We start from the raw sequence: 26,908 nt of genomic DNA, 5'->3' as shown, positions 1-26,908 counted from the left end.
TCAAACTGATACACAACTCATTCCAAATAATGGCTTGATCCAGGCAATACTCCCTAGAACACACAGAATGTGGGGCCTTCTGTCACTCAGTTCACCAGGGTCCAGATTTCACCAAAAAGCTAACATGTGCAGGCACACGTCCTATTTGGGTCCTGAAATTTTAGATTTTCAACAATATATATGAGAATGTTTCACATCTACTAATCATCTGAGAAAAAAACCAGAAAGCACTCTTGTTTATATAATTTATTGATAGTGTACATATTTTTATATAGTGCATTATAATACTGACTGTTATAATCTTTATAAATGCTGAGTTAACTATTTTTTAAAATTCTCACAACAAAAATAATCAAATATCATGCCAACATTTTGTAACAAATTATCACATTAAATCCATTTGGATTTCATGACATGTTTATCTGTACAATGGACCCCATATCACAGAGCATTCACAGTGCATAAGGTCACAGTCATTGAAAAAATAAGTAACATGAGAGATTTCTGTTATTTACAGTTTACAAACCCATCCCTTTCTGTTTTCAAAGTAAGCAGTTCTAGAAAGTATTATTTTCATAATATTTAAAGAGGTATTGCACCTCTTAAGGGTGCACTGCAAATGCCTGCAAGTATGAAACACAGGTTTTTAAAAGATTCAGAAGTTATTCTAGTGACCATAAATTATTTCAAAGAATTTCTTGCAATGGAAGAGATACCGTGAGCCAAATTCTATGCTCAGTTCCACCGATACTAATTTGTGCCAACTACCAGGACACTAAGGAACACTGGCACCACTCCCAAGAACATGAAGGCAAGAATTTGGTCATAACTTTGCTGCAGTAACAGCCATTTGAAACACAGGTGTTGCTGGGGAAGCAGATTTATAAGTTTTCTTTGCATACATAACTGGTATATGAATAAAGGCCATAATCTTTCTGCAAAAAACCTCTGAAAGGAAGCATCTCAGTTGTTCATAATCTTTCTAGAGATTATATTTGTCTGGTTTTCTCATGTTCTGATACCTTTAGAATTTGTTACCATGCCTAGTGCTACAAACCAATCTTTTTATTTGTCGTTCAAGTTTATCAAGACCATCTCAGTGATAGAACAGCAACGATTGCCTACATTCTTTGTGCAAGTGAAAAAAGAAAAACAGAATTAAATTCCAACTGGCAATTCTTCTACAAAAATATCCAAATGGCATTAATTTCCCATAATTATTCATTTCTTTCAGACAGTGCACAGTATGGGAGCAAGCAGAACCATGTGATGAACAAATTGCCACAATCACTACACATCCTGGCCTGTGGAGAAGCAGCCACACACATCTCACGTGTCAGGAGAGGCACGTACAGGACTTCACAGACTTCTCTGGGGATAAACCATCAGGACCTCACATGTGGGAAAATGTGAGAAAAGTGCTCAAGTTCTTCAAAAGGAGGCTTTTAAATATGTACATGGTAGGTCAGAAAGTGGAATGCACACATCAGTTGAATGACATTCCCTTCTTCAGCAGGACATTGATCACTTGCATACAGACTTTTCCAAATGGTTCAATGGAATAACAACAAGTTTGGTACAGAATTTCTGGAACTAAATACTGTCATTTACCTCTGTAATCATCACATAAATCCCACCATCTAGCAAAATGAAAAATGTGGCATTCAGACTCATGGAACTAGAAAGAAAATTGTGCAGCAAATGCACCAGCTGCAGATATTTTCTTTTGAATGTTTAAACACAAAAAACAGAGAGATCTGATGCTTGCAATGACAGAACATTATGCTCCAAGGTGATGTACTTCAATTCGGAAGATTCTTTGGTTTCACCTGGCTATCAAGAGTTATTTTAGTGTCTGTTTCATATTACATAACATCTGATTTTTCCTTGGCATGAATAACCAGACAGTAGTTCTACAGCTTAAACAACTTTACCAAAACCAACTAACAGTGGGTCACAAGTAAGTGGCATTAAAATTGCAAGAAATCCAAGAAAGGAAGACAATGAAATTCATGAGGCATTTGTACACCTAGAGCAAACATATAATAGGAACAAGCGTAATTAAAGCAGAGTCACAAGGGAAATCAAAGACAAAATAGAATCTTCTCTATAATTGCTAAGTATTAGATTAGTAAAGACCTTTGCCATTTGTTTACATGTTGACAGAAAGTTTACAAATATAATCTAAAACCAGGAGCTATCTTTGTTTGTTACAGCTGCAGCAAGCATATAAAAACAAAATAAAATTGGCACACCAAAGACTGAGCCAGGAGAAAGATGGTTGACTATGCTGTACCTGTTGGGAAGACTTCAGGTGTTCTTCCAGGCTAGACTCAGCCCAGAGAGAAGCCCTTAGACCATCAAAGAGACATTGGGATAACCATACCTGGAGCTTCTTAGATTTAGACATGCAGATCCTGAGCTTGAAATCTTTACTCAAGCAATACCTCATAATGCAGTACAATTATTATGGTAAATAAATGGAATCAAACACTGCTGAACATAATGGAAACATTCCCAGTTCCTTGCTGCAGACAGGATTACACTCATTGGTCTGTGTGGGACTGTGCTACTCCAGGGGAACTGCAGCTCAAAAGAGCTGCTAAAAGCCCTCCTTGGCCAGCTGTAACTCAGTTTTGATCTGCTCATGCACAAGGGCAGATGAACAGTTGAGAAGTCCGAGACAAGGAACAAGTTCTCTTATTTACAAGGGTGGAAATCTAAAGTAGTATCAGCAGAGTAGAAGTCCACAGATTCTGGTCAAACCTTTTAATTTGAGAAAGAAATAAAATCTTTAGACTACAAAAGCAATAGAACATGGAAAGAACTGACTATGATAAGAAACCCAGAAACCATGCTCCACTGTCATCTTAGGACACAATCCAGCAAGGCACTTGGATAGATGCTTAGCTTTAAAACAGAATCAAAGCTATTGAAGTTAAGCTTTGCTGGATATGGGATATCTTTTTCTGAGTTGTGTTACTTTTCAGTGTTAGTATGCTGGCAAATTTCAGATCACACTAACAGTTTTCTCTCTCACATACACCAGCTTTCTTTTCACTCTTGAGCTGAACATTAACTTACAGAACATTGTGACATACATTCCAAACTCAGCCAGCTAACTTTTGCAATGGTTAATGAAACAAAATACCTGCAAAATTTTATAGATACAATCCAAACAGCTGCACTATAGACCTGTGATAACAATGGAGAGCCAAGCACAATTAATTCCTTTTCTTGACTAGAAAATGGCAACATTTTAATAGCTTCCTGACCACACAAGCTCATGTTTGTTTGGTTGGTTTTTTGTTTTGTTTTTTTTTTTTTAATACATGTGAAAGGCACTCGTCTGCTATTACTCAGCAATAGCCTCCTGAATTACTGATACATTCTGATGTGGGTTTATCTGCAATCAAACAATTTGTCAATCATATATTTCTTGGACCATTCAGTTTACCCATGGCTTAGTGTATAACTATTTATTTTAGCATATGGACAAGGACTACTTAGGAGCTTCTTAAAAGTACTTCATATGATTATGTGTCACCAAAGCCCTGACACAGCATCTCATAATTCTTTGGCAAACAATACATCCTTGGTCATGTGGTAGTGTCAAAGGAGAATCCTACTAATGTTATCTATAATGATAAGCACGGCATGATACATGTCTCATAGCAGTAGATGCAGATGAGAACACCCCATGAAATGCAGCATTAGAATTCAATACAAATTGTCCTTAAGTGAGTTTATGTTTCAGGGAGAGCTGTAGATGACAGGAACCAGCCACATATTGTAAGGGTTGTTCTGGATTCTGAGACTTTTTCTGCTAAAATACAAGACTGGCTTTCTGGAGCAGGTGATATTCAGATTGTGATATTCAGATTCAGCAGGGGATAGGCAGAGTAATTTTAAATGATGTGTGAAAGATTTAGGGAATTAGCAAACAAAATTCGTGTATATTTGGGCAGAAAGTCAGCTGCTATGGAAAAAAAATGGTGCCCATACTCTTCTAATGTTTCCTGGCTCAGAAATATGAAGGTAAAATACAATTTTCTAGATCTGGCACTATAAACTTTGATGCCCTCATTCCTGCCAACTCAGTTGATCACTATGCATTCAAAACCAGACTTTGGAACTACTCTTCTATTAAGTAAAGACAATTGAGCTGCCTGAACTGTGCATAGGAGAGCAAATATTTGCTTGCAGAGAGTTCTCCAAGACCATAAAAACAGAATATAGGAAAAACTCAATTACTCAGCCTCCCTCTCTGCTCCTTTCAGTCCCATATTTAAGTCATCACCAGATTTTCAGCAGTAAACTGTCCTCCTGAAAGACAGCAAGGGAGAGAGGAATACTAGGGAGTGATATTCCTACAGTGGTGCAGCAGTATGCTGCATTTTCAAAGCCTTTCTGCAACAGAAGACTCCAAGGTGAACATGAATTTCATCTCCTCAGCTTTATACTGCACCAAAAACGTTGTGAATGCCTGGAAAAGGGGTCATTGGCATACTTGAGATAAAATGTGTTTACTGCCATTCTTGACTATTTAATAAAGCGTTTTAGCAATGCTGTCATTGTGTTAATCTTTAGTTCTTAGCTTAATCACATGAGCATTTAATTAAGGTAAGAAACCCTAAATGGATACTAATACTGACATTTGTAACAAAATGAAAAGCAAATAACAAATGTGTTGCTCTTTTTCTCTTTAGACTTACATTGAATGGACACAATTCTTAAAAAAAAAAAAAAAAAACAACACCAGCAGCAGCATACACTCTTTAATTTATTCTAAAATAATTTTAAAAATCATTTTAGTTGTAAACTCATTGCCTGGTGTAAACAGTATTCTGCATGTCAGCTGGCTAAACATAATTATTTGTCATATATGTCAAAAGAAGGAACTTTCTGAGTAAGTGCTTATTTGCTAAGTTTTTATAATATATTCTCAGTGACAATTTTTTATATTTAGTCTTAATGGAAAATATGAATACATTTAAAAACACATCAACTGTTAGTTGATAGGTTTGGTTTGGTTTATAAACATTAAAAAATTTTAAAAATCTAAGTATAAAGGTAACTGTGCTTCTTTAGAAACTTTATGTGATCATTCACATACAGCTTCAAAATATTTTTAAAGTTTAGTAGCAATTCAAAATATGCTGTCTCAGTGATTTACAATTATATCACTGCTAAATTGTGGAATGTTACCCGCCTATTCTAGTACTCTGGGCTGGATCTTTCTGTCAATTATAGCCAGAGTAATTATTTATTTCAGATTTGTGCTGGTGGAAAGGATATCAAAACTTGGCTTCTACTCAGGGTTAAAAAGAAGTACATCATGCTTCAAAATTTGCATGCAATCAAATCAAGGACCATATTCTCTTGACAGACTTGCTTTTTTCAGGGTGACTCTTATCTGCACTGCTCTGTGTCAGACATTCATCTTCATTAAGCTTCTGAGAATAAGAAAAAATGGTGAAGAATACACCAGCTTCTTGACTGATGAAATAAGTTTCTTCTTCTCACCAATCAAACTGAATCAAACCAAATCATAATCAGGGTGGGTTTTGTTGTCAGAAAGTCTGGATTATGTTCAGCTACTACTCCCAGCTGTTAACAATAACTGATAGTTACTGAGCACCCAGTTATATTTTATTTCTTTAGCTTCTTCTAAATGTACACAATGGGCTTACAACGGCCAATGAAAAGTTTTTTTTTTTTTTTTGTGGTGTAATATTCCACAAATGTCAGTTTATATCTATGTATACAGCATTCCTCATTAACAATAAAACATATTTTTCAAGTATGAATTTCTGCATGTAAATTCTCTTCTTCAATATGCAGTTACTCTGACTTCTAGTGTGCATCAACACAAGTGATACAACATACAACCATTTCCTCTTCTTTCTCTGCCACATTGTTCATTGAACAGAGTGATAAATATCCAACATTGCCATCAAAAACTGTCAGTGCAGCTTCTCTACAAGCAGAGCACTTGAAGGAGGAAATGATCCTCAACAGTGCATGCCATGATATGTGCCTTGGACTTTCTGGTCCTGTAGTTTAAATATTCTGACTGAGCCAAGAAAGGTTCTGAACTTGCCTCTTATCCTTCCATGGAAAGTAAATGTCAAAACCAAAAGAACTATAAAGATTTTTCTCCCATCCTCTTGCTAACCCTCGTGGTGGTGGTTGATTGTCTGCAGAAGGAGAAAGAAAGCCACAACAGAATTCCCAGAAATGGGTCCTTTTAGAGTTCTGTGTAAGATCCATGTAGCTTTATGATGGAGCAGCAATATCCAAAGATGAGGAAAATGCTTTGGTTGCCTTCAGCTAGCATGTTAAAAAAAAGGTATGCTCTCCTTCCATATAGGTAAAAGTGCTCGTTAGCTGATTAAGCAGGAATGACACTCAAATTATTGATGGAAAGAAGGCAAGAATCTGAAATGCCTCCTGTCATTTACAGCATGTGTCATCAGAAGAATTTCAGTGTCTCTCCTTGTGGTTTAAAGTTCTTCTCGGCACATAGGGAAGTTGACAAAGGTGAAGACATTGAACTCTATCATTATAGATAAACACAGGAAAATAGCATAAAGAAGCAATACGTAGATGCCTAACTTCCTGTCAAGTTTCCACTTATTTACATGGATTCCAAACACCTGCAAGCAAACAGAGTGTCAGTTAATAAAGTTCTGAAGGAGACTTTTGGAAACAACCATTATAAGCTAAAAATGAGAGTCTTTTGAATTAGAAGTCTTACAGGAAATAAAAAATATATTCTTAATATTTTATAGCTCAGAAGGCAACATACCCTGTTGACTTGGCTCTGAGTGGCAGTTGTCCTACGACTGTTTTACAAAATATTCAATGAACTAAACTAAGTGTTCCTCTGCAAATCCTGTATGTCCCAGTAGTACACCAGCACCTAATGCCCGTTCTTTCAACAGCTTCAAAAGAGGTGCTGTACCTGCTTATTTGCTGAGCTCCAGAACTAAGGGGTTACAAGTTACAGGTAGCAAAGCAACAAAGTCCTCATGAGGGCACCTGTTTTCCACAGTGTTTAGTGCCTCTGAATTATTATTTATTTTGCTCAAAACATTCCTCTGAGTTTGCTCAAAACTTTCCTCTGAGTTTGCTGTAGGAGGGTCTGTGCAAATCAGGGTACTCAGCAATAAAAAATGAGACTGTAAAAATGCCTCAAACTCAGGTGATCTGGCTTCTGCTAAGAAAAGACTCTTCAGAAAAGCTTGAAGGGCTAGCACAGTAATGCCTCTGCATAATCCTCCCACCTTTTCCCCAATGCACTGATTAACAATACGCATGCAGCAACACCAGATAACAAATGTGTACAGAACACCGGTGCTGCTTCACAGGCACTGTGCAGTAGGGCAGGCTGGGGATAAGGAATGAAAAGAACACGTTCTCACACCTTATAGATCAGATAGATTAGGAAGTTAGCAGCAGAGTGAACAGCCCTGGCCATTCCATCACTTAAGGCATGCACAGGTGATGTGAAGCTTTAAGGCTTAGTCATGCAACAGTGTGAAATCTCCAGTGGTAACCACCTCCTCTACAAAGCCTCCACAGGCAATCAGTGAAAGATGTTAGTGTAAGTGGATATTTTTATACCTTTTTGATTCCTTATACCTGATTTGATTCTTCCTACAGAGCGTTCCCTGGGAGTCAAGCAGGAACAAACCTTAAGTACCAGCAAAATTGACTTTTCAAACAGAATTATTGTTTCACCTTTACAAGTCATGTGTTAGAGGGGTGTCTTATACTGAGTCAGATTTAGCATGTCTCTTCCATGTCCTGGGGTTCAGTCCTCACAGACTAGTCTTCACTAAGTGTTTAGGCTACAGCACTTGATTTTGGCTGGTTTTGGAAACCAGAGACAAGGGCAAAGGTGATGAAGCACAACAGGTCTTGTCTCAGCCTAGAGACAGGCTGGGGGTATGGACACAGGACCACAGAAGTACTGTTGGATTCAAAAATTTCAACACTGCCACTGAAATCCATGGGACCTACACATATCCAACATCTTTTGCACCAAATGCTAGATTGCAGTCCTCACTGAGGATGATGGTAGCTCTTCCACTCATGGTATTGCTAGAAGAAATCAATGCAAAGTATTTCTATTTTATCCTTCTGTAACATGTAAATACCTAACAAGTATTTTCAAATTGAAATACTTGTAGATGCTCTAATACTTACAGTAAGTGCCACTGATCCTAGCAAAAGTGCAACTGAATAAACCAATCCTTTGCTGTTTATTCTAACCTGTGGAAATCAGAAAATACTTTTAAAAATGCTGGCCATATAACTGTACTTTGGAGATCAAGAATCAATTTACTGATTTAAAGTCCACCTTTATTAATTTAAAGTCCAGGCTTTGAACAGTGCCTTACATATTTTAAACTATGCAAATCCGTGACAGATGTATCCTAATGAAGAATGGGAAGATTAAGGAATCAAACCAAATGTAAAGTAATCCCATCTCCATTAAAAAAAGAAGTGAGCATTTATAACGGATTTCATGTAAAAAATCCTCAGAAGAGAGAGATATGCTGTTATTCTGGTCTTACAAAAATGCTAAGGTACATGGAGAGAAGTTTACTGTGTAGCAAGAAAACGAAAGAGCCATGAACCATCCATGGAATAATTTTCTGCTAAACAATGTAATGTACTCCAGCTGACAAACTGGAACTCTTTGCAGCTTGTGGAAGAATAATTGCTTTCTTAACTGGGTTCCTTGGTAAAGCAATAACCCCTTATTTAGCAACTAATAACATGATCAACAGGTTGGTTTTAAATTTGTTCTATTTGCATGCTTTCTTTTCAGGATTTTTTAAAAACAGAATAAAAGTGCAAATGTAAGATTTTCCAAGTATACATACAGTTGATCCATAATCAATCGCCATGGTCTGCAAACCCCATGGAACACCAAGTCCCACCAGAATGTCAAAGACATTGCTCCCAACTGTATTGGATACTGCCATGTCACCAAGGCCTGCAGAGAAAAAAAATCAAAAAACAACTCTTTGATAAAATCAAAGTATATGGCCATTACTCAGTGCACTGGAGGAAACTAAAGGGGAATGATCTGCATTGATCCAATCCTCCTTGAACTGGCCAGAATATCTGAGGTAGTGAGGTAGGGAGACAATTTTCATAACAATGGCCTGGCTTCTGAAAAAAAAGTGCAACAATTGCTCACTCCAACTACACCTTCCTTGTGCCTTGCAAAGCCTTTATAGGGTGTGTGGGAGCCATGCAGCACCCAAGGTCTATGCCAAAGTCTTGCTCTAGGTAGACTGCAGCCACAGGGAGCCTGAAGATTATGTACTGGATTTAGTATGTGGATATGTGACCTTTCTCTCATGTGAGTGAAAAGAGATCCTGAAAACAACCAACCAGATAATAGTCAAAGATCTTATGAACTTCCACGGGGCTTAATCAGTAATAATTTCACTTCAAAACCAGTAAAATACTACAGGAAAGGAAAAGAAAGGTAAATAGTGGCAAAGTAGTAAGTATTATTCAAAATCTACTTCTAATGTTCACCAGTGACTGGCATCTCATTCTGCACCAGTCTCAATGGATATGAGGAAGGCAAAATTCTTTCTGTCCCTGCTACCTTCCCTTAGACCTAACTGGCCTAACTATTCAATCACTTCCACTAAGTGACTACTGGAAAGGAAGGAAATGAAAAGGAAGAGGAACTCTGACATAAATGGAATGTGTCCCAAATATAGTTTCAGAGTAAACAGAGTAGAGACAGACAGTACCATACCATAAATACATGATCTATAAGGTAATGCTTTGGATCCAATGATGGTAGTGTCCATCTATACCTGTCTGTGAACAACTGTCCATTCTGTCTGTGAACAACTCTCTTGAATTCAAGCACTGCAGAGTCCCTGTACTGTCTTTAAGGGCATTGGACCCCTTTTTGTCAATCTAGTGTTTACATTAATTTTCAGAGCAAACAATTGTTGCAGTATTTTTGTCTAGTACAACAGAAGAACTAATCTAAAGAAGTAGTCTTTTAATTTAAAAATGTAACATTTTTCTCGTTCTTGAAAAAACTTTTCACTTAAATTAATACATATGCAAAATTAATTTAGTAGGAAGGTGGTTCCATAATAATTCTGAAGCTTTTGTTGTACTGTTTTTGTGAGAATATTCTGCACACAACAAATAATGAAACATGGAAAATTATATACTTCGAATATATAGCACTTTTCAAGCAAGCAACATTTAACAGCACTACTCCTATTTCAGATTACATTGAGTACTTATTTTATCATTGAAAAGCCCTTGTTGTTTGCCCAATGATGTCTGCAGGACATGTGGATGTCTGCTGATGTCTGTGGAGATCTGATTAAAAAAAAAAAAAAAGCTATAGGAATTGAAATAGTGGAAAAGAATAAAATTAGGTCTTTTTCTTATTCTACTGCTGGGCAGAGGATCACACTGTCAGCTCTAATGCTTTTCAACAACGGAAAGGGATGCTGCTACCGGTGTTTTACAAATAAAAAAATGAAACATAACAAAATATAAACAAAATTTAAAGATAAATAAGAAAGCCTTTGACAATTTCAAATGGACAGCTGAGGAGGATGTAGATGTCAGTAATCCAAAACTCTTTCCAGTGCAGCTATTCATATGTTCCAGTGGGAAAGAGATCTGCATTTGAATGAGAACTCTGCCTGGAGCAACAACACTTCTGCCAGATCCTCTCAAATCACTTCACTTCCTTGGATTTGAGAAGTCTTCTAGAAATCAGTACAAGTCCTACATAGAGAAGTGCTTGTCAGTATATATTCTTCAAAGTAGTTTTTATTAGCTGATATTCTAGTTTTGTCTATGACTTTTGTCTTTTTACCCTGACTCATACATTCCATGCATGGGACATCTGAGGCTGAATTACCTTCCAGAACACTAGAATGCCCCATCCCAATAAGCAAAAGATAGTTTTTGGTTCACAATAATTAGCAAACTGTTTTGGCTTTTAATGAGGTTCTGAAACAGTGAAAATTAAAATAAAATTATAAAATTGCATTGACAATCAGTGTGTATGAAGGAAGCAAATCACAGAGCAATATGTAACATTGCAGCTACGCTTCAGCAGACACAGTACCTTGCCTTGCTACTATCAAGCTGGCCATGCAGTCTGGGACACTTGTTCCTGCAGCCAGGAAAGTAATGCCCATGATCACATCTGGTATCCCAAGGGTGTATCCAATCACAGTCACCTGAACAAGGAGGAAGGCAGATTAGCTTATCATATTTGGAGAGTCTCCTCATTCCAATACAGTTGTGGCATACTCTTAACTTTGATTTCTGGTGTGACTCTAACAGGAATAGACTCAGAATACTTATCCATTTCTGCAAATTAAATACTTGTGGAATAACCAGCCTAAAACCAAGCCTGTGCAAAGGAAAAGTCTTTGGGTCTTATTATTCAACATTCTATGGACAAACAAAATCTCCATTTCCTGTTGTACTAACACGACATACTGCTGTTTTAAGAAGATACAGTAAAATCAGTGGATTTGGGTTTTTTTTGTTTCCACAAATAGCAAGATTCTCATTGGTTCTATTCTTAAAAGGACTGCAACCAATATTATATTGTAATAAAGTGGCAGAGATATAAAGAACTTATTATAACCTAACACATGAAGAAGGAACTAGTTTCTTATGTGACTTCTCATATAATCCTGAAGTGAGCATGTCTGGTTATACTGTCCCCTGATACTCCAGATGCATCTTGAAAAGAGTTTAAGAAATCTCTGAAGATTGCAGCAGAGCTCTTAGAAAGGACAGGGAACTGTATTTTAACTGTATCCAAAGAGGGCTGAAAAAACATCAAGAAAAGGCAGCTGAAAAGGAAACAGGCTTGTGAGAGTGAGAAGACTGAACCAGGGTCAGACAGTTGTTTCCCTGCTGAGACTGCTAAGGATGGAAGTCTTCTAGGCTATGTGCTGTTTTCTTGAAATAGTTTGCCATTCTATCACATGAGGGAAATTGGACCCTACACTTAAGAAAAGGTGTATTTTAGGAACTCAACTGACACACCTTATCTTCAGGGGCTAGCAGAGGCCCGGGAATAGAAGTCAGCATGATTCTCTTGCTCAGACTGGTAACAAGGTACTATGGCCCAGCTGCCTCTTAAAGCAGAATGGGCTGCACCCTTAATGAGCACTTCTCTCATTTGTGAAGGGAATATCTATATATGGAACCAAGCTACAGAGAATGACCTTCCAAAGGACATATAATATGATACAAATGTGTGGCTTTGGCTGGCAAATTAATTTCTTAGGCACGGTCTATGTTAGAGGATTGTTTTACAATGCAAAAAATATATAGAAAGTTGCAAAAAGTATACAGAAAGCACAGTCTTTCATGAGAGGAAACATAAAGTGATTTTCAAATGCCTGACAGGCAATTGAGAGAAGTAGAGATGTTCTCCACTACCTTCATGTACTGTATTGTGCCCTATACAGTAAAGACCCAATTATTTCTGCAGAAAAAAAAAAGGCAGCAAAAAGATAAAATTATAATAATCATTGTATGAGCTGGAGAGACTGCACTACAATTACATGCCTTTTTTTGACAAATACACAGAAGATTTTTACATACTTTGAGATGCACATTTCACTCAGTATGAAATCCTGCTACATACACTTACCATCCACACCATGAAGTAGGAGAACAAGGCAATCCAGAGAGTGGACAAGATGAATGTCAACATGAAGAACTTCTCCCAGCGTGGTTTGCTGCAGTTTGGAATTGTGGTAAACAGCAAGAATATCAATGGCCATGTCAAAAGCCATTTAATTTTGTTCACTATTCCATCTGCAGGACAAAGGAAAGAAACAGTTGAGCTTTCCCATCATTATCCCAGGCTCAGTTACACCTCTTTGAGCAGAGCAGATGATCCCAGAAGGATGTTCACAATTGTGCATGACAGCTCATTTTCCAGGGTACCTTTCAACTATACTTGGCCTTGTCACTTTCAGCCAAGTTCTGCATGCTCATCCAGAATCTTCTTATAGTTACGTCTGCCAAGATCTATGAAAATCCATGGAAGAATTACAATGATTTAAAATCACAGCTGATATTAAAAGCAAAATTAAGTCACGTTGTTGCTCTTTTAAATGTATTACTACAAATCCAGAATTTAAAAAAACCCCAACAACAAAACCAACCAACCAAAAAACCCTCTCATCTTAATAGAAATATCAAAATCCAAGTGGTGAAAATAACTTGTACATTCTGTGCAACAACAGAAAACAGAGGCACATGAACATGGCAATTTTTTTAATATGCCTTATTGTTCTAACTTGGACAGAAGTTGAAATAAACTGATGCTTAAAATATCTAGATATGTTTAGTCTATCTGCATATAACACCACCTTGAAATGGTAAAAGAAAACTTCTGGAAAAAGAAACAAGGGAGTGACCTCCCTTGTGCAGCTCTCCAATATCAACTGGTGCAAAATACCCAAGAACTGTCATTGCTGAAGACTGGTACACACCTTGTCATTTGTTTAAAATTTACAGTATTACAAAAGTAATCTCAATACATAAAACAGAATTATTTTATAACTGGGCCATAAGTAAATGAAATACTATTTATACAGTTAATGAAGCATCCTTCAAGCAGGATGACAAATTTGTCTATCAGGCTAAGTGAAAGTATCACAACCAACATCGTGGCCATTTTGGCTTGGGTTTTCTTTACATTGTGTTTCCATTCAAGTAGGGGTTTGCATCATTAACTCACGATGCTGTGCTTGATATCAACTAAAATATGCTGTTTTGAAAAAAATCATCGATCACATTGAAGGAAATCAACAGGTACATCTTCCAGGGAAGTTATTAGGTACGTTATAAAGAACAGTTACTAACCAGCTCCTATCAATTTCACCAGTAATTTTCTTTCAGCAAAGACTTTGGGATTTAAGATGTGTTTAACAGGAATTTTTGTTAGTGATTTTAATTGGATTGAACTCTTGACCAATGTGCACCAGGATGATATAAAATTTAATATTTAACATTTAAAAATCAAAAATACTTTTATAATTTATGAGGCTGCTTACTAGTCTAATTTAACTTGTTGAGTCTAAATATCTTTATTAATTAACTTTTGTATATATTCTAGAACTATATTTTCTTGCTTGGGTTAAGAAACAGCTTTCTAACTTGAGATTTTCTTGTGAATTTTGAGATGTCATCAACTCATCAGGAAATCTTAGACTAAGCTTTGCTCTTTAGTCCCATTTATAGCTTCTGGCTGTGGAATTTCTAATGCATAAAACTACTGAAGTGTCCCAGGGTCATTTCTAATTCTAGACTTTTACATGTCACTGAGGATCTATCACAGATTTTACAGGAAAGACCTTTTTCTCCCTGCTTACATATAGTTATCTTTCTACCTGTTCTGTCCAGGAAATTATACTTCTTGGCTCACTTCTCTCTTTAATTGTTAACAAGGCTGTAAATATTCTGTGAAACATCCTAGTAGTTTATGCCTCCTCCTGTTTAATTTGTTACAGTCTGGATTACTAAAAGATCCCTAGATAGTTAATTTTTACTCTGTGTACTGAAGTTGCTAAGCTTGGTTCATAGTCCAACAAGTCAGCATGGCCTAGGCCAGTAACATCTTCAGCACATAATCCCAAATGCAGGGTCAGTGGATGACTGAAAAAAATGTGGATCCAATTCTGATCTGTTTGGGTATAATCTGACTGACTTTGGTGCTGCTACACATAGGCAGTGCCATTTCTCTTTTCAGTAACATAAAGAAAAGAAACAGAATTGCCTTAAGAACAAATAGAGCCTCTGCTGGGGAATACATCTTGTCTGGGATCCTGTTTAGTATCCTGAATTACTCAAACAAATGCTTAACTGAGAATGCATAGTGCCATACCACTGGCGCAGCTATGTTTGTTCATTTCCAAGAAAACCTAATTACACGTGGAGGAGGGCTTGCCTTTCCATTATCTTTGATGAGTTTGAATGGATGTGTGTCAGATTAAAATTCCTGGCTCTATTAGTGGTGATGTTTTACCCACACAATGTCTGGAGTTGAAGCTGCTTAGTTAGATGGTTTGTGGGAGTGACATTTGTATTCATTACAGGCTTGAGACTTTGGGGAAGAGCCGTGTGTAATTCTGGGGTTTGCTGGGTTAACAAGAGAAGTCGAGTGGCCATTTGCAGTTAGCCTGGGATAGCTCTGAACCACCACGGCCAAAGCAGCTTACTTGACACATTCTACATGCTCTTCTGTTTTGTGTTTTCGCTTTCTAGCTTTTTATAAACTTTAATATAAAGCCTTAAGTACATCTGGCCTTGGTTTTACCTCAGGCCTTTTCATTCAGCTCCTACTCTTGTGGGTCATGGAACTTGTGTGACACGTAGGGCTAAAGAAGTCTACTCTTATGCTGTCACTTGGCAGTTTTTGAAGACTTTCAAATATATTTAGCAGCAACCTCAATAAAGTGAGACTTTATTTTCTCAGGAAACAGATGACTTTATTCATTTCACCTGGCTTAGATGAATGCACAATCAATACACAGCTAGAAGATGCAAAGTATTTTTTTTTATGTATTTTGAAAGTACTTTTGCTGTTCTGTTGTTTTGGTTTGGACCACCCATTCTAAAATAATAAAAATATTTAATGATAAAGATGTTACAGTTAAGTATGTTTATGGCTCATAACAAATTGTTTTACGACTGTTGAATAGCTCCCTAGTACCTCTACAAGGAAGAAAATTTTCATTCCCATTTAGGCCATTATTCAATACACAGCTGTTCTGTCCCATTACAAGAACCCAGTGCAGCTGTTTTAACAGTGGTACCACCCACTCCTGTGAGCCCTGGGTTTAAAGGCTCCTGCAGCAACCCACACAACCAAGGAAAGCTGTATTTTGCACAACCCCCTGCATAAATGAAAGTATATTGCTTTATTACAGAAAGCAACACTGGTCTACATTCTGTTCACAACACTCTACTGTAAAACGAGAAGATGTGGAGTTTTTTGCAAGGAGTTGTTTTCACTGCTTCATACATCCATTTTTTTCTGTTTCCACAGATATTTGGAAGCCAAGCACTCCAAGTATTTCAGAGAGGTATCATTACAAAAGAGCTTGATTACAATGTTTCTGAAAATGAAGTGGCAGCTCTACAACAAAGAGCTCTGCTAATTTTCAACACATTCCTGGGCTAGTCATCTTTCCAGATGTTATGTACAAATTAATTACTTTCACATACAGATAGTGTGTACTGATGAACAAAGCCAGCAACACATATTACAGCACTGAGAAGAAACAAGTATTTCCTTAAGGAGCTAAACAAAGCACTTCTTACAGAAAAAAGAGTCCTACTTGCAGCACTCTCAGAGGACTGAGGGGGGCTCAGTATAAAAGTGTGAAATGACATTTGTGTTTACCTTTAGATCAGAAGTGTATTCTTGAAGTAAAGGCACTGATTGACCTCACTTAGTGTTTTCTGGTTTGCAATTTTAGTCTGCAACATGAAGCAGCCTTGAATCACAGCAGTAACATTCCCTTGGTATAAAGCTGAACCAGAGGCACAAAATTAAAAGTGTTCCAAGTAATGATGGGCATTTTATCCATACGACCAAGCTAGAGCTAGTCTGAAACAGAACTTCTAAAGGCACATAGTGCAGACAGCCCACATGTCCTAGTAAATAAGCTGCATAGAAAACACTTTTTCAAGTTTAAACAGAGTGGAGTCTGTAACTACACCATCAAGAATCACACCTAAGTTGTTATAGTTAGTTAAATTTGACAGCTTTTCCACTTAGTTTTCCCTTTAAAAGCATGTCATCCAAGCACAGATCTCAGCTCCATACATTAGTTACTTCAGAACATGCCTAAACCTACCCAAGTGAAAGAAGAATCTCCTTACACAAAGCAATGACAATCTGACTGATCTAAAAAAAATTATAACATCCCTGGAAAGCATGAATCTAATTGGCACACAGGAGCCTCATAACTGTATCTTTGTGAATTCATATAAATCTCTTAAGGTAACTTGAAAACTGGGAAAAGTATTCTCTAACTGAAATGAGAAAGGCTTCCTGAAGTTTACTATCCATTGCTATTTTTCCAGGGATTTTTTGTTGATGGTAAACTTAGAGTAAAAATGAGTCACATCCAGGCTCACCTGAAAGATTATTGCTGCAAACATTTTTCATGCTTCACTTAATAATTGTTAAAGTTTTTTTAATTCCTTATTTATATTTTATAATATCTCTATCATTTTTCATTTGGGAAGGACAAAACTCAACCAACCAAACAAAAAAACCCAACTTGTTTTTTCTCCAATTAAAAATTACTTTCCAAACACCTGTCCCCTTGGTTCTAATTAATCTTTGTATTTACAAAGATGAATTTACACCCACGTATTATTATCAATATCAAGTCAATTCTCAACCCAAAAATGTTTAAAAGTAACACATATGCCTCTACACTAGGAACTTTGTAATAACCCATACAGGAAGTAAATTTCTTTTCATCAGAGTTCAGACTGATTGGAGAACTTCAATATAAGTAAATTAGACAATCTGAGAATTTAATTAATTTCTAGTAATTTCCAGTATCCAAAACACAACAGAGAAATACAATTTTTTTCACAAGTATGGTACACTATATAGAAAAAAAACTGAAACAGATACAACAAACTAGACCTATTGTGAATTTTCCATCAGAATGATTTTCCACAGAAAAATGTCTGTTGCAAAAGAATAAAAAAAACTGTTAGAAAATGGCTTTCAATTTTTCATTAGGAAAATTAACATAGCAGCTGACTCTCCACCTTCTTGGAAAATTCTTAGTGATTTCAGCTCTGCAAATTATCCTGTAAATTGTGGAAGCAAGAGATTCTCTGTATGAGCACTCTAGAAAAAGGCTATGCAGTGTGTAAAACAGTATCCAAAGAGGCTTAGTCTCTATCATCCTTCCAAGTGGGCAGCAGACAAAATATTTTTATTGCAGTTGTCCTGCAACAGACCTTCGGAAACCTTTTTTTCCTTTGGAAAATACCAAGGTTTTACTTCTCATCCTCATCCAAAACAGACTATTTTTCAACCTACTGATACTCTTCTCGGAAGTTTCATTTTCCATAATACAAGTTCCAAATTCCAGACCATGAAATCTGTCCAAAACAACTCAGATTTCTATTTTCAGCCTGTGCCTTTACCACACTTTGAATATTTGGATTTATGCCAATAATCTTCTCTTAAATACACATTTTTGGTACAGAGAATTTGCTCCAGTATGCAGAAACGAGCTTTTCTCTCAGAGTTACAATAGGTTTACACAAGACAACATTCAAGAAAAGTAAGATGTAACTGAACAGAGGTACTCCCCATATCTTGTTACACTTGGTTGGATTTTGGCCTGGTTTATTCTGTATGTTTTAATCTTGCTGTCTAACAAAGATCTACAGCCTGCTGAGTGTTCAAGTGGTGCACTGGGTTTGCCTTGTCCACCGTGTTTCCAATGAAGGAAGACATCAAGTGGAGTAGGAGCCAGGTTCAAAGTAAGTAAAAGGTTCTTCACAGAATCATGAAGCTCCTTCTCAAAGGATGTTATGGGTTCACTGATTCACTGACAATCAGACATTAGGATTAGGTTAATGAAGAAGAAACAAACTAAGGAACTTTAGATCAAAATTTTGCATCCAGACCAGGAAGCTCCTTGAGGAGAAAACAGCTGAACAATAACTTGTCCTGTCCCACTCTTCCCCAGGCTTCTTCATGAAATTGTGGCTGGAGTCAGAATATTGAGATAAATGTTTGTTTTGACCAAGTACAGACATTTTACATGGTTTTAGTAGATACTGTTCTTTTTTTTTTTTTTTTTTTTTTTGCTTCTATCCTACACGTTATCTTTGTATTTTGGATCCAAACAAAAATGGATAGGATTGCTAATCTCCTTTATTGCCATCTTATTTTAGCTCAAGGAATTATTATTCCTGTTTTAGCTAACACCATCATGACTTATATAAAGCAGCCATGCTCCAATTCTGTAAGAGAAGTAGTTCTTCATTCCTGTGAAATGATCAGGAGCTGAGATCACCGAGTATTTTAAAGGGTGCTGAACATGTGACAATGGAAGGGATTTAAGCATCCATTAAGAGCTGCACAGAAGTGTTTTTCTGAGTCTGGGCTCTAAAAGACCACTGAGCTATGCAAGGGCTTTAACACACCATTTTGTTGTCAACATATGCCTGCCCAGTTATGTCCTATTTTATTCTGATCTGTGGGGTGTTTTTTTAAACTTTAAGACCTGTTTTTAAACAACTGTAGAGTAATCAAATTGTAAAGCTTCAAATGAGCCTTTCTCCTGGGAGATGATCAAAAGTCTGAAGGTTAGGTCAGGAAAGACATTCCTCTTTTAAAAAGAATGTGTTTTTCCCACACAGAAACCAAAGGCAAAGGCTGTTTGAATGATATCATATGCAGCTCCCACAAAAACTGTATGTTGTCTCCTTTTTCAGGATGGGCCTGAACCACACCCACACTTGGGAGCAAATCTCTCTGGATGTCTGACAAAGGGGATATATGCTGAAACAGCTTGAGGCTGTTTTCATGTAACAACTATATTCTCTATTTCTGCTTGCTAAAGCCCTACACTTATTGCTGAGCACTCCTGTTGACAGAGGATAAAAAAAGAACAAAATGCAACAGATGCATTTTGAGATGACAAATAATAACTGTGAATCACTCAGAGATAAAACTTTATACTTCATTTACTTCTGTTTCAGAAAAAAAAACCCAAAGTTGTTCTTGCAAAAGTCTCTAGAATATGCAATCTCAAGAAAGAAAGTGAAATCCTGAATTAGGCTACAAAATGTGACTAGAAAAGAGCACAAAAAAGGGGGTTGGGCCAACTCACAGCCACTGCAGTTGCAGCTCCTAAAGTACAAGAGTGGATTTTTTTACCTAGGACGCCACAACCAATTGAATTGAAAAATCGTATTGAAAACTGAAAGCCTATTCTTCAGAGAACACTTTCTAGTACTGAAAAAATACATGATCTCCTGATCTTTAGAAAATGTATGTGCCTTATTCTCAGACTGAAAATAAATCAAAGAAAACCAAAGTGGATTCTTGGAAACTCTCTGCAAACTACCTTTTCCCTGAAGCCAGTTTTAAATGTCTGGATTTTTTTAGGCTATTGATTGTGCCACAGTACTTAAACAACAACAAAGCATGATGCTGGGTCCTCATATTTTCACCAAACTTATTAAAGGGGTGGTTTTGAAAACGTAATAAAAGAATTCTCAGTTAGAATATATGAGTTGAGCAATGAGAATCCAACCAGTCAACTCCAGACAACAGGAGTGACAATACCTGAAGGTAATTATGAGGATTTTATACAATCAGTTATTCACTTTTACATAGCTGTCTTGAGCTCATGTTGAACTTTTGCTCCATTCAGTATGAACTGAATGACCAGTGGTTCCACTCTGGCCTGTTAAACTTTATCTTTAAAGTCTTTTTCAAAAATGCAGAAAAAATGCATTTAAAGAAGACCAGTGACATAATTAATAACTCCCTCTTTAGTTCAAAGTATTTTATCTATTGTGAATGTCACACACTTAGGAAGCTATAATATGAAATTTACCTATGTTTTCTTCATAAAAAAGCTGCCTGGAAAGTAAGAAGAAATGCATGATTGCACTACCCTAATCAAAACTTGTATCCAAAAACTTGTATCCAAAAACCATCTCAGTTTAGAAGTCTTCTTTGCCAACACATGCAAGGGTAGTCAAGATTTGGAAGAGAGTGCTCGTGGAAGCAGTGGAATCACTGCCAATGGCAGCACAGATGTGGTGCTCAGTACCTTGGTTAGTGGTGGACATGGCAGTGTTGGGTTAACACCTGCACTAGATAATCTCAGAGATTTTTTCCAACCTTAATAATTCCAGGATTCAATTATGTTTAGATTGTTTGGGGAGACATTTTTCCTTTTTAGAAGTTGTTTATTAGTTTCTGTTGTTATTACTATTATTATTATTACTACTACTCTTGTCATTAACATGCTCAGGTGCACAAGCATATTGCTGACTTGGATCCTGCTAGTTTGCCACAAAATAAAAGTATTTTTTCACTATCTCATGAATGAACAGAAGCTCATCTAATGGGCCTATCTTCAGTGAATTAGTTTGCTTCCATTCCTCACTCCAATCCATAACTGGTGACTATAAGAAGCTAGCTAGGGGGAGCACACTAACACAGGAAAACATACATTATCATCTAGTCTTCACACAATATGCTTCAATGTTTGTTCAATCACAAACATCTCTTTTACAATGACAGCGAATGAAGAAATGGAATTGCTAAGAAGTTAGATATAACATGGAAAATGCTTCTTTTTCACTGGATGTGGTATTTATCCATGCCAAGCAATACTTAGGTTAAACAGTAATTATGTGACAAACCACATGTCTGTGAGGGCTGATCTAATCTCTGCTGTGTAATCTCCAAAGCATTTGGGCAGAAATCAACCTGCAATGTGCCAAGGGCACCAGCGTTGAGAGGTTGGTTATACATAGCCCTTTACACCAAAGAATTAAAAAAAAAAATTCCTTTACACCAAAAAATTTTAAAAGGTGAATACTATTGCATACAGCTATTCTAACAATTTTAAACACTCATTCTCTCTCTCCTTTTTGTCCAAGAAGCCTCCCCCACTACAGTCATTAAAACAATTTCAATGTACACCAACGTGCTTCTGGCTTAGCAATTTCCAGCAAGTCATTGTTAATTGTTGACTTCAAAATGACTTGTGCTGCAGTGCTCATGAGGTCATTCTGACATGTTTCAATATAAACTTCCCTTTCCTGTTTCCCTTCACCTCTGGCAAATCAGCACTTCTACCACGGCCGTCCATGATGACTGGAAAACACTTTCCTAAGATCTGCTTTTAGCCACCAAGCCTCCACCTCAGTTTTACTGCCAGCAAATCCACCCTTCAGACAGTCAAACCAATTCCTTTCCTCCTCTTTCCCCACAGGCTGTCTTTCTTACAACCCAGCATTTGGCATTTAAAATATCTTCTTTTTCAGTACTATAAACATCTAGAAAGTAGTAGTGCCTTACCTGGCACTGAAAATGGAGTTAGACTGTCCTGTTCATTTTCCTCCTCTTGGTTCCCCACAGGGATGTTTCCATTTTCAATATTCTCTTGTCTCCTGTTCTGAAGAGCTTTGCTTGAGCCATTGGCAGATTGGATTAACCGCTGGCGCTGCAGTGTCAAAACACAAAACTGCCATAGTTCAGGAAGTATTTACTTTGTGACATCTGAGTTTTGCTCTCTGTCCAGCCCCAGTGACATGAGCCATGAAGTTTCTCCTCAAAGTTTTCCTTTCAGTCAACAACAAACCTGTCAGTGGCCTACCTGTCTTCAGCAGGCATCAGCCTTCACCAGGTTAACCATCCACTTCAAAATTACTGGCAGGAGTCTTTCAAGCCATGATGGAGAATGTTGTAACACTTATTGTTCCACCCATGTTTGCACCAATGTGGTATTCTAAAGCACTTCTCACTCAACAGCTCCCACTCATACCAGCAATAGCACCATAATTAAATGGTAACACTCAAGACACCTCTGCACAATTAAGAGTTGGCTTATGAATGACTCATTATCTAGGAGCTCTCCTTCTCAGATCCAACTCTTCTCCCTCCCTCTCAACTCCATACACTGAGGTAAATTTGAACTTCCTATTTTTAATTTCAAAAGCAAGACTAATCCTTCTTGCCCTTGTCCAAGTATATGAAGCTCATAATTGGCCCTGCAGAAATGTATAAGAATTGCTGCAGTTCCAACACACAGTAAAACAATTACAAGTATAGGTTTTAAACATCAGTTTATATACCCACTCATGCACTGGAGAATGTTAGATGCAACAGTAAGTTCTTACTTTTATAAAAAAATAATTATTTTAATTCATTAGATGAGGTAATGCAGGGTTGGTAAGTGTTCTCTTTTCCTGACAAACTATCAACTCCTGAAAAGTGCTCTGAAACGCCTTGAAAAATAAGGTAACTGCACAAACTGCAAAAAAAAATTCTGAAAGTAGTATCAACATACTCTAGTGAAAAAGAGAAAAAAATCCTATGTGAATACTTTGCAAAACTTGTGAATATATAAGTGAGAATACGTAAGACCATATATCCAAAATGCTCAAGTTTAGAGAATGTTTTTTTGCAGATGTTGAAAGGGCCAAGTATCAGCTTCCTACCCACACAGCCATTAAGAATTTTTCACTGATCAATGAATTGACTTCAAGGATTACAGAGTCAACTGTTGCCATGTGCCTGGTCTGATCTTCTACTCCTGACCATAACATCTTTCACTATTCTACTGTCAAACTGAATTTTTGTTAAAAAGGTATTAATGGTGCTTGCTTTTATTATGGAATTCATAAGGCTGGCTAAACACATGAACTGTGTTATGATGTTGAAAACTATTTACTAGCTCTCAGATTTGATATTGCGGGAGCAAACTATAAAATTCTGCCTTCATAAAACCCAAGGTAGGTAGGCTAAAGATTTTACCCCTAGTGCTCCAGCAAGTTCGGAACAGCCACACTTGCCAAGTCACTTCAGCTGCAGGGTATGCAACAAGCAATATACGCTCATGACAATATATCAAGTAAGAGATAACTGAAACTGTCCAGGGCAAATTCCACTCATGACAATATTTTGGTCCATTTTTACTTTGAGTTGACAACTACAGTGAATACCAAATAGGAAGGCAAATCTCTGAAGGAATCCTGAAGTGTTAATAATACAAGAGCAGTTTTAAAAATTTTTGGTTGTCTTGTCAATTATCCTAACCACTTTTGTAATAATCCAAACCAATTACTCTGCTATAGATATAATCTAAATGTGCACATTTGCACACACACACACTGAAGTAAACATCTTCTGTCAGAGAGGTAAGGTAGTCCCTCCGATTTGACTGCCCTCCCGTTAAAACAGGCAACATCATCAGCTGGGAATCAATCTTCAAATCTGTTCTCATATAGCTGCTTGAGAAAGACATAGTTCTCTCCCAACCGTAGGAACATGGGAGAATCTAAATTCCAACATCACTATGAGCACAGCTCTTTGGTAACCCCTCTGCCTCATGGTCATTTTCTGTTTTCCTAATGAACGTACCTCATTAATGATGAGTCTGCTTGCCATCCGCATTCTGGTGCGTGGTCCAAACTTATTTGTGATCATAATCCGTAATCCAGCTTCAGGGAACCGGTATTTGGGAGGACTGGAGCAGATTATCTCATCCACCATCACAACACTGTTTTTGCCATACTGCTGGATCCCCTTCACTAATGATCACAAGGGACAGAGTTAGCAGTGCAACTGACCCACCATGTGTCCCACCATCCAGAGTCAGGTCTTTCCAGGCTCAGGTGGGGGAAACATTTATCTGAATGCCAGAATTTATGAGTGACTTTAATATTTCTGCAGCCTGGCAAATCTCCTCATCAGTTGTGCTCTGTGTTTAGATCACATGCTGGAAAAGGATTTCCCTCTACTAAGGCAGCCACCAAGTCACTGTCAGATTAGTGGGAGCAGTTTTCCCCCAGCTGTTCATGCTGTAGTACCAGTTGTCTTTGCTTATGTCCCACTAGAGTTTTGTACCCTTTTTCTAGAAGTTTGCACTGTGGCAGTGTAGAAAGCACTCCTGAAACCTCTAAAGCTATTCCATTGGATCAAGGTGCTGCACATTCAGAAGGCCCTAATGTTGTGCTCACTCCTGGAAATCTTCACTTTACCTTCACAGAATATTACCAGTATCTCCCACATGAAAACATTTGAAATTATGACAAGAATTTTCAAGAACAAATCTACGGTTCTAACTAACTAACAAAGTAAGCCTTTGTTAATATAAAGGATTCTGTACCAAGTTTAAGATTACAAAGTTAAAAAATTTCTACCATGTTAAGAACACGTAGAGACAAAATTTTATTGGGAATCAACACAAGTACAGGCAAGGACTTTAGGAGATCACCAACAAACCAATATTCTCACAAATGCTACAGACTACACATAGCAAGCACAGCAAGGCTCAGCAGACAGGAGACATACCCATGTGGTGTTAGAAAGCAGGGCAGGAAATACATACATGACCATAATAAATATTAATTATTACATATAATAATATGTACAGAAAAAAAAATCTTTACAGCTTGTTTTCTGCTTTGCTTAGCTTGGCCTCCCCCTCTCCCTCCCCTTTTGCATTGTTACTTACATTAGGAAGAGGAGGAGAATTTAGGAGGTAGAAGTGAAAGATAATTAGTGCATGGTTCCAGTCAGGAAGCAAAGGAAATCTAAGAAAACATTCAACTCAAACAATGGAATTAAAATGGATCTGTTCTAAACATACAGAAGCCTATATTGTTACTCTTTTGCATTGTTACAGTGTTGAATATTTTTGTTTTTCAGGAAGACTGGATTCCTGCATGCATCTAAGTCACATCATGCAATAAAGGCTTTGCCGTCTCAAGCATCTTCTAGCACATTTGCAGTTGAAGAAACACATTCTCCATAATGATTCAACAAGAAAAACCAGCAAGCCTGTAAATCACCAATAAACATCTGTAACTTTCACCCTTCCAAGCATTTGAGTGTCTTGCCTTGCTTCACTAAAATCTGTTCAGTGAGTACACTGGGGTCACCTGAAGTGTCATAAATGTAAGATCTCTGGTTTCACAAAGAAATGTGTCTTCCTCAAAGAATCCACTCTGGAGTCGTGCTTGCAGCTTATGATCTCTAATACAGAATAGAACTAACAGTATTTTTTTGCTAAATGTAAGGGAGCAATTATCCTCCTCTATTTCAACATCTAAACCAAATTAGCCTTGCTGAGTACTGTGGCTGATGATGCAAATAAGGAGCACATCCACTCCAGTGACTCTTGGAGTGTAGCAGCTTTTCTGTGCAGGAATATACAGCCAGACAGGTTTCCTAGTAATCAGCCCTCACAATCAGGACTCAACCACATAAACTTAACATTTGCTTTAGTTAAGGAAAAATAAATATTTGACAGCAATGGTAGTAAGGACAAAAAGGTTCCAGTCTCATCAGATTAACTGTTCCCAAGTGAGTTCCTCCAGAGAATTAACTAAAATGCTTCATCTTACAGTGACATGAAAAACATGGGAGCACTGAAGTTACTCGGAAACTGTTTTCTTAGAGCCCTATGAAGACAGTGAGCAAACAAACATTCAGCTTTGAGAAAAGTACCATAATAAAAAACTCAGCGCTGCTGTAGAATCCCTTGTACTAAATATGTATTTAAGTACTGCAGCTATTCTGACTTACTGTGGCACATTGCTCTTATTATTTTCATTATTTTCAGTTTGACTCCCTATGCCTGTAAAGAAACCCACATATCTTAGCCCCATATAGTATGGACCCCATCTAAAAGTTGTCTTAAGAAACGTGAAAAGGAGAAAAGCCTTTTACACTTCTACTTTGGACAATCCTTAAAAAAAAACTCTACTGACAACAGCTTTTCTTTCCAACAAACTCATTGCTCACTATCAAAGGTTCATCACCAACAACCCTGACAAAATCAACAGAAAGCTTTCGATGACTTTAGCTCTGAAACCCAGTCCTTCAGAAACCCACTTTTGCCCAAGTTTCTGGTTTCAGGCAGGGGTCAAACCATGCCACCTGGTGGAAATTTGGGTCAACACAATGAAAGTCAAGGGTAATACACATTTGTGCTTTGAAAATTGGAGCAGTATTTACAAAGTACATCTAGTTTGCCTTTACCTGTGTGTGCACAACTCATCCTTGAAATGAAATTTTTCTTATGGTGAAAATCTCTCCTTTTTCTTTCTGAAACTT

General features: G+C 37.3%; 1 protein-coding gene across 3 annotated transcripts in view; it reads right to left on the bottom strand.

Annotated features, from left to right (window-relative positions):
* Positions 1-231: 231 nt before the first annotated feature.
* The window catches only part of SLC24A4 (solute carrier family 24 member 4), an 85,209-nt gene continuing 58,532 nt past the window's right edge, over positions 232-26,908 (bottom strand). For 2 of the 3 annotated variants that reach the window (XM_021531951.4, XM_085582281.1), the window contains exons 11-17: positions 24,209-24,378; positions 22,145-22,289; positions 12,695-12,861; positions 11,144-11,258; positions 8,898-9,010; positions 8,215-8,280; positions 232-6,659 (exon numbers count right to left, since the gene is read on the bottom strand). In XM_021531951.4, coding sequence (XP_021387626.1) covers positions 6,507-6,659; positions 8,215-8,280; positions 8,898-9,010; positions 11,144-11,258; positions 12,695-12,861; positions 22,145-22,289; positions 24,209-24,378 — 929 coding nt within the window. In that variant the 3' untranslated portion in view covers positions 232-6,506. Of the gene's footprint in view, positions 7,677-8,214; positions 8,281-8,897; positions 9,011-11,143; positions 11,259-12,694; positions 12,862-22,144; positions 22,290-24,208; positions 24,379-26,908 lie in introns of all 3 variants that reach the window. The other variant, XM_085582280.1, reaches the window with a different exon arrangement.

Source organism: Lonchura striata, chromosome 5 (genome assembly GCF_050655825.1).
Source record: "Lonchura striata isolate lonStrDom1 chromosome 5, ASM5065582v1, whole genome shotgun sequence".
NCBI lineage: Eukaryota > Metazoa > Chordata > Aves > Passeriformes > Estrildidae > Lonchura > Lonchura striata.
This window is presented reverse-complemented; position numbering and strand designations above follow the sequence as displayed.